This window comes from Grammomys surdaster, unplaced genomic scaffold, assembly GCF_004785775.1.
Source record: "Grammomys surdaster isolate TR1022 unplaced genomic scaffold, NIH_TR_1.0 125934, whole genome shotgun sequence".
NCBI classification, from domain to species: Eukaryota; Metazoa; Chordata; class Mammalia; order Rodentia; family Muridae; genus Grammomys; species Grammomys surdaster.
In genome coordinates, this window is record NW_021620757.1 from 1,427,405 (window position 1) to 1,436,258 (window position 8,854).

Below are 8,854 nucleotides of genomic sequence, written 5' to 3' on the forward strand. Positions count from 1 at the left end.
ATGCCTTGCTCACCCATGCCTTGCTCACCCATGCCTTGCTCACCCATACCTTGCTCACCCATGCCTTGCTCCGACTGCTTTCTTATGCAACTCAGGACCATTTGCTTCAGAGTGACTCTGTTTACAGTGGGCCAGGCCCTTCCACACTGATCATTAAACAAGAAAATGCTCCAGAGGATTTCTTACAGGCCAATAGATAAGAGGTTTCTCAGTTGAGGTTCCCTCTTCCAAGGTGACTAACTTGTCTGAAGTAGACAAAAACTAGCCAGTCCATTGCCAGTATACTGTGCTGACTTATTCAGTGTAGCAGTCTATAGTATGGTGACACCACTACATGTGAGTATGCTACCATTTGTGTATCCATTCACAAATTGAGAGATACCTAGATTGTTTCTAGTCTTACATAGTAATAAGGCCTCTATGAGCATTTGTGCATAGGTGTTTTTCAGTGAGCCTAAGTTTTTGCTTTACTTGGGTAAATACTTAGGAATGGCATTTTTTTTATAACTATTTTCTGAAGTGGCCAGGCTCATTTGCATTTCTCTCAGCAGTAAACAAGAGTCCAGTTGTTCCACTTCCTTGCCAGGACTTAGTGCTGTCAGCTTCCCATTCTTGTGAGAGGTGGACAGTACTTCTCATTACAGCTTTTATATTTTTTTACCCTTTTATTTAGTGTGCCAAAGGGGCTGGCATTTACCGTGGTGTGCATAAAGAGATCAGGGGACGACATACAGGGTTTGGATTTTCCTTCCACCACATGGGTTCTGGAAATTGAATTCAGGTTTTCAGGCTTGATGAGAAGTGTCTTTACCCACTGAGCCATCTTGCCAACCCTTATTATGGTTTTAGTTTTTGTTTTCTACCACCCAGTCATGTTTTTTTTTTCATCTGTGTCCAGATGTAAAAATAACTTTTAGTCACCAGATGAACATGTACACACACATATATAAAGACCATTACTGGAAAATGTCAATCAGTGAAACTTTTTTCTATATCACTTTAAATCAGTGAATATAGACGGAAGAACCTCAATCCTAGTGGCCAGCAGAAATGCACTAGATTACATTTCCAAAAGAAGTGAATTTTGTAAAGTAACTTGAGTTGCCTCTGCAGACTCTCTTGGTTGTTTTACCTGCAGTCTTTATTCCTGCCCTAACCTTGGCCCTGTGTGTATAAACGTTCCACCGTTCTGGAACTCAGTGGTAAACACTGCAGCAGTGACTTCCCTTTAATAGGGAGTGGACTAATCCCTAAATACAGTGTGTACCTATCTTTGAAATCCACCAGGGCTGTAACCACAGTGGAAATATACTAAGCCTCCATCTTCCTAAGTGAGGGCCCATTTAGAATGGATGGATAGCACTAAATTTGGAGAGAAACCCGGCTGCAGATACACTTCCTTAATTCTTCCACAGTTCCACTCAAGGATACCCATAAGGCTCTTTCTGTAAATACTTTTGTCTCCTGGTTTATTTTTACAGCAGTAAACTTTACTCTTGATTCTTTTTAAGTGCTTAGCAATATCGCCACAACACTGCCAGGCACCTGAGTGACCACAGAACCCTTTGCTGCTGCGTGAAATGTCTTAATCGGTATCGATTCTTGCTTTCTCCTGATGGAACAGAAGACAGAGCCAGCACTGCAGTTTTCTCCTTTGTCCATGGAATTAATTGTGGACAAAAAGAGAGAATGATGCAGAAAAAGAGTTTGAAACGAGTAGACATGTTGTGTGTCCGCAGTGGTCAGACATGTCGTGTGTCTGCAGTGGTCAGACATGTTGTGTGTCCGCAGTGGTCAGACATGTTGTGTGTCCGCAGTGGTCAGAAAGTGCCCTTAGAGTAACTCAGCTTCCTGCCGTGTGCTTTTGAAAATGTCCCTAAGTGACAAAGCAGCTGTGTAGGTTAGCTAGATAGGCAGTGCTAGCTTCAATAGCTTGTCCTTTTTAGAAAAACAAGACAAAAAATAACAACAACAAAAACATGGTCAATAAATAACACATATTTGTAGACCAAATATAAATTTACCTCATTTCAGCTAGATTTTAGAATCAAAAATTGCCAAAAATTATAAATGGTGTACAGCTTTATCAAAGATTGGCTTTATTCCACGGAAGTGCAAGGCAGACAGTGTGACTTGTGACAAGCACATGCAGATGGTCACCTGGGGACAACTGCTCCAGCTAGGTGGGTAGATTACATCTTAGCCCCTGTCCCTGGTGCCCCTGTCTCTGGCATTCACACACACACACACACACTCACAAGCACACACACACACACACACACACACCCCTTTGAATCTCTCACACCTGACTCCAAATGGACAGTCCCCACTCTGGAATCTTTTCCAGGTCCCCAGAGGTCCACAGTGGGTCAAAAAGGAAAAGCAAAGACAAAGGGAGGAACTTTGGCTCTCCATGCTGTGAGCTCCTGTCCTTCCCAACATGCAGGTTAGCATGTCTGCTGCAAAGTTAGCACACACACCTCTGCTGCATACGTAAAGGTGCACTGAGGATTCTAGACAGCCCATTTTAGAAAAATCCTTCACTTTGAGTTTTTTTAGATAGCTAATTTGGTTTGTTTGTTTGTTTGTTTGTTTGTTTGTTTTTTAATCCTTCAATTGCAGACATAAACTAGAACTGCTATTATTGTTTGTATTTGATTTTTCTTTTTCTGGTGTTTGTTGAACACACTCAATGGATACAGTGTGAATATCCTGGGCATTTCCTTCTAATCCAAACTATAATAAAAATGATGGAAGATAGGAAGATAGGTGTATGCATGTAGCTAGACAGACAGACTAACAGACAAAAATCTTTAAGAGCATGTGTGTGTTGTAAAAGTGTTTGGTTTTCCCAGAGTCCCACCCTTGGGTCCACTTTGTCACCTGCGCCTTTAACACTTGTCTTGTGTCATGACTTATTTGCAGATGTTACTCCCCCACAGACGGCTGGCTACATAGAGGTTACTGATCTTCAAGCCAAGAAACTCAGATACATCCCTGTCCCCAGGTAATCTCTCTCGGCTCTCTTCTAACTGTGATTTGTCCTATGAAAGCAAGAGAGTTTTTACCATTCACCTGTTCACTACCAGGTTCACCTGCAGGCCCCACACTGTAGTTGGACAGTTCTCCAGAGACTTGGGTGGAGCTTGTTCCCACTCACTGCTCACAGCTCCTGCCATTGTCCTGCTGCGGCAGCAGACCCTTTAAAGCAGGGAGATGTGTGATCGCAGCAGGCACAGAGCCGAGCCTCTCCGACCCAGAACACAGATGTGCTCTCTCCCTGCAGCCCTGCACGCTGTGCCAGGCTCCTGCTTTCCAGCTGAAGTTGTACCTGCCTTCACTGTAGTAACATTCTTCTGCCCTTTGCTTAATGCCAGCCAAAGCCTCCCTCTCATCCTTCCACTCCACTTTAATCTAGATCACGTTCCCTCCCTGATGTGCCTTGTCTCATGGGACTGAACCCTTCACAACAAGGTAAAGCCTTGCCCGAAGTCCCAGGAGAGGGGCCTAGGCCAGGCTGGCATGGCAGAATCTGAAGGCTACCCAATGCAGCAACAGGCGTGCCTCTTTACCCTCCTCTGACTTCCAGAAGAAAACAGCTAGGTAGGCATAGCAATGCAGAATTCAGGAACAGCTTCATTGCTTATGACCTTTAGTCAGACTTTAAATTTATGAAAAATGAAGTCATTAACCAGAGAGGTAAATTTACTTTCTCTAATACTTGTGGCTTCTTAGAATACCTTAATATGTTGGCTTAGTGAGAGATGTTTTTTAATCATTTAAGGGAATGTCTTATTCTGTCCTGGCCATACATTTGCTTAAATGCACAATTAGTTCAAGAATCAAAGCAAATAACATCTCGGAATGTCTTAGTTAGGGTTTATAGCTCTGTGATAAACACGATAAACAAACAAAAAAAAATCTTAGGAATCTCAGGCCCACCACTATCACTGAGGGAAGTCAGGACAGGAACCCAGAAACAGGAACTGAAGCAGAATCCATGAAGGAGTGCTGCTTACTGACTTACTCTCCATGGTTTGCTCCGCCTACTTATATAACCCAGAACCACCTGCTTGGGGCATCACCCACAACAGGGTATCCCCTCACACACTTATCAATCATGAGTCAATAAAATGCCCTACAGACTTGCCTATAGACAAGCTGGTGCAAGCATTTTTCTCAATTAAGGATTGTCTTCCCAAACACATCTACATCTGTGTCATATTGTCAAACCCAGCATAATGATATGTTAGCATTTCTGAAGTATTGTCATTTCCCAATGTTCTCTATAAGCTGTTTGCATCTGTGTTCGTTGCATTCTATATGAGCTACTTATTCTACAGGCAGGGAAAGAATTCTTGGAAGGGAGCTGCATGCACAGCAAGTGCTGGTTGGGCACACAACTCATTCCTTTACACTGAAGCTGTCTGATTGATGCACAGTGCACCCCATCTGAGTGATAGCTCTTAGAGCAGCATAAAGAACATAGCAGGGGTTGGGCTGTACTCAGAGGTAGAGTACATGCCCAGCAATGTGCGATGCCCAGGGCTTGGGCCCCGTTACCAGAGGAAAAAACAAGGAAAATGAATTTTAATGATATATTTTATTTAAACTAATATCTCTAAGACAATATTTTTGAGATTTTTTTTCAGTATAAAAATTTTAGTTAGATATTATGGTATATGTTTTTAATATTAGCACTCAGAGAAGAGAAGCCATCCAGGGATACATAGTGTCAAAGGAAAAAACGCCTTTCAAATCTCAGTGTGTAATTTACACTTCTAACTCATGATACATTATTTACATGATTGTCCTTCCAGCCTGATTTTCTGTTGAAATTAGCCATTACTATATTTGACACACATCAGAGAGGAATGAACCATCTAAATTTGAGTGCTCTACGTGATACCTTTCTTAGTTACTGTATTTTTGCTCTGATGAAACATCATGACCGAGATGACATTTGGAAGAAATCATTTCACTGGGGGCTTGCTCACAGTTTTACAGTGTGGGGCCATGATGGTAATGGGAGAGAGCATGGCGACAGGCAGACATGGCACTGAAACTTTAGTGAGAGCTGACATCCTGATCTACAGGCAGAAGACAAAGAGAGAGTGAGAAGAGGCTTAGCATGGGCTTTTGAAACCTTAAAGCCCACCCTCAGTGCCACACCTCCTCGGGCGAGGCCACACCTCCAAATCCTTCCCAAACGGTTCCTCTAACTGGTACCAAGCATTCAAACATAATGAGCTTATGAGCCCATTCTCATCCAAATCACAACAGCTAACTTCATAGAATAAAAAACGTAACAGAGTTGTATAACTGCAGAGCCAAGTTTTTATGTCATATATTTGAACCTGATTACGTTTTTATTCTGTGATGCTGGGGGTTCCACTAGCAGCACTCTACTAGTAAGCCCTGCCTCTCTCCGTGTACTCACATATCCTTTGTGGCTGGATTCACAGGCAGGCAGAACTCCCTCCCCTCCCCATGCTTGCACAGCAAGTGCGTTAACCACTGAGCCGTCTCCTCAGCCCCACCCTGAGTATGTGCATCTACCTTCATTGCTCATACCTCAGGATGTTTTGTGCTGTGAGATGGGCAAGAGCAGACAGAAAGCAACCCTGCATTGGCAAAGAACAGATGCAGCTCTCCAAGGCTGAGGGAACACATTTCTTAGGGCAGCAGAGGTGGGTGGGCTAGGCTTACACCCGTTAAGGCATCACCTGCCTGCTCTGCGTGGTTTCTGACCTTCCTTTGGGCTCTTCTTTCAGTGCAGAGTCTCTCTCGCCATATACCGCATGGATATCTGCCATTTCGGACACAGATGCTCTGCTAGCTGAGTGGGATAATAGCAGTGTCGTGACCGTTGATATGGGAGGGCGTGTCAGGCTCTGGGAAACTGGACTCGAACGTCTGCAGCAGTCGCTCATGGAATGGAGAAACATGATTGGACAAGACAGTGACAGACATATGCAGGTATCACTTGACATGACCTTTCCTCTCACAAATTAATTGGGTTTTAAATGCCACCATTAAGGGGACTTCTGGCTTAGCCACTCCAACAGCTGCTTAAATGGCTAAACCTTATTTTTAGACTCTTAATAGGAAAAACAATCTATCCATCTTAAGAGTGACAAAGTAAGACTGTGTCTTAGTCTTCTATGCTAAATGCTACCAACATTACAATGTACAAATACAATTATCTGGTAGTTTTTAGCCATAAGCATCTCTGGGTTTCTGCATCTTTCCTTCCTTATATCAGCATGGTTGTCACATCTGTGCATGCTTCCTAGGAAAGGAAAAAAAACTGGGGCTGCTGTGTATAGCCTATTCCTTTAAGGTCTAAAGATCGAGACTGGAGAAAGTCAGCAAAGTACGCCTCCAGTAGACTTTGTACCAGCACCTGTTTACAGGCAGCGCAAGCTTGGCAGGTACCGTGAGTAGGTGCAGTTCTGAGAGAGAGAGAAGCACAGCCATTGGAAGGCGAGGAAGGCCACAGCTGCAGTGAAGCTGTACTCGGTGTCTAATCTTGATGCTGACAAGAACTAGCTAAAGGAACCGGCAAAGCAGCAGACTTACTTACACTGAAGCATAAGTTAATAAGATCAACTTGCAATTGATTTTAATCTTCAGAAAAAAATCTTTTCTTGTTAAATATCATTGTTGTGTAGCAAAAGGTAGTCTCCAAAATTAGTTAGTTGGCTTACTAATTAGTGAATGAATTGAAAGAAGGGTAGGTTGCTACTAGCCCCATCACTCTGCAAACCGCCATTAACAAAGTAAGGCATGGGCTGGAGAGATGGCCCAGCCGTAAAGAGCACTGGCTGCTCTTCCAGAGGTCCTGAGTTCAATTCCCAGCAACCACATGGTGGCTCACAACCATCTGTAATGAAATCCGATGCCCTGAGCTGAAATATACTCACATAAATTAAATAAATAAATCTTTAAAAAAAATAGTAAGGCATTACCATATATCATTCCATCAGTAATTGATTAATAATTATTATTTTATATGATTTTATATTATTTTATGTGATTTTCCTTAAAAGAGATATAAGTATAGATGGAGAAAAAAGATATTCCAAGACAAAACCTTGCAGTCACATAGGGCGTGGCTACAGGCTTCAGCCTCGAGAGATTTCCATATTGATAAGTTATCTAAAGGCCAGAAGGTGTAGCTAATTAAGTTATTCCCTCCGAGATCCTTCTTTCTCCTCCTCCCTATTTAAGCCGGGTCCCCCTGGCCTAAGGGGGGAGGGTGCACATCTAGACCATCTGTCATAGTCCATATCAATAAAGCTCCTGGAACCTCAAAAAAAAAAAAAGAGAGAGAGAGAGATGTAAGTATATTTGTGAGTGAATGATACATTGTTCTCTTAGGGTTTTTTTTGGGGGGGGGTTGTTTTGTTTTGTTTGTTTTTGCTTTGTTTTGTTTTTGGCTTACAGGTATGTTTAAATCTCAAGCCAAAATAGACTACTGACCTCCAATACTTTTGAAGAGACCTAACTAATTAGTTTACTTAAGTTAAAGCAAAAACATTGCCTAAAACAATGTTGGTAAGTCAGTAGCTCTATTGCAGCAGCAGGACGGCCCCTTTGCATCCACTGTGCTTAACGACTTTTAGGGAACTTGTTACCTGTGGTTCTGTTCAGAACTGTTCTAAATGGTAGCTTCCTAGCAGTCAATACTATTGTGTTTGAACTTCAAGTATGTGTTCTTTGAGTTTCTCATATACTGTAGAGATGTAAAGTCAGGCTTCACCTGTGGCCGAGATGTGTATGAGTGTGGCGGCACACGCCTGTGACCCTAGCACTTGTTATGTGAACAGAGACAATCATAGATTCAAGACCAGCCTGAACGACATAGTGAATTCTGGATAATCCAGGCTCCATAGCAGGACCCTGTCTCAAAATTATAAAAAAGAAATAAAACGGCATGGCATTGCACACCTTTAATCCCAGCACCTGGGAGACAAAGGAAGGCAGGCCTCTGAGTTCCAGCCCAGTTTGGTCTACATAGCAAGTTCCAAGACAGCCAGGGCTACATAGAGAAGCCCTGTCTCAAAAAACAAAAACAAGTGAAAGAAAGGGGGGGGAGGGAAAGGGAGGGGAGGGAAGGGGAGGGGAAGGGAGGGGAGGGGAAGGAAAGGGAGGGGAGGGGAGGGAAGGGAAATATTGGTGACTAAATTAAGCCTCTTATTTCTTTTTCTAAAAGAACTTTGAAAGAACCTTTACTTATAATTTTAATAATGTTTAAATGTAACCCCTATTTCTTTGTGCTTTAGTCTGTAGCTTTTTTTTCTTCCCAGGGCTTCTCTGAACATAGCAAGTCTTTGCTCTTCCAGCTCCCAGGTCTAGTAATGGGACACAACAATTAACGTCTTCCTTTCTGCTCTGTCTTGTCTAAACTAAATGACACTGACAACTGAAGCTAAATACTTAATCTATCTAACTTAGAAATGAGCAAAATTATCTCAAGAGTAACCAAAATACTATTATATGAACTTCCTCTAGTCAAATGTTTCTCAGAAATGTATAACTTTATGTCCTCAGTTCAAAGAGCAGACATAAGAAAAACTTAGTAATAAAGTAATACAAATCAGAGTTAAGTGGTATTTTGATGGGGGAAACTAGATGTCAGCATGCTCCTTTTACTCCCTTAGTCCTCAGTCTGTATGGATGATAGCACGCATGCACACTTGGATACTCAGTCTGTATGGATGATAGCAAGCATGCACCCTTGGATACTCAGTCTGTATGGATGATAGCAAGCATGCACACTTGGATACTCAGTCTGTATGGATGATAGCAAGCATGCACACTTGGATACTCAGTCTGTATGGATGATAGC

General features: G+C 42.5%; 1 protein-coding gene across 1 annotated transcript in view; it reads left to right on the forward strand.

The window, feature by feature from the left end:
• Vwa8 (von Willebrand factor A domain containing 8) overlaps positions 1-8,854 on the forward strand; it is a 315,245-nt gene that overhangs the window by 227,860 nt on the left and 78,531 nt on the right. Inside the window, exons 36-37 of the mRNA XM_028752706.1 lie at positions 2,926-3,007; positions 5,775-5,979. Coding sequence (XP_028608539.1) covers positions 2,926-3,007; positions 5,775-5,979 — 287 coding nt within the window. The remainder of the gene's footprint in view (positions 1-2,925; positions 3,008-5,774; positions 5,980-8,854) is intronic.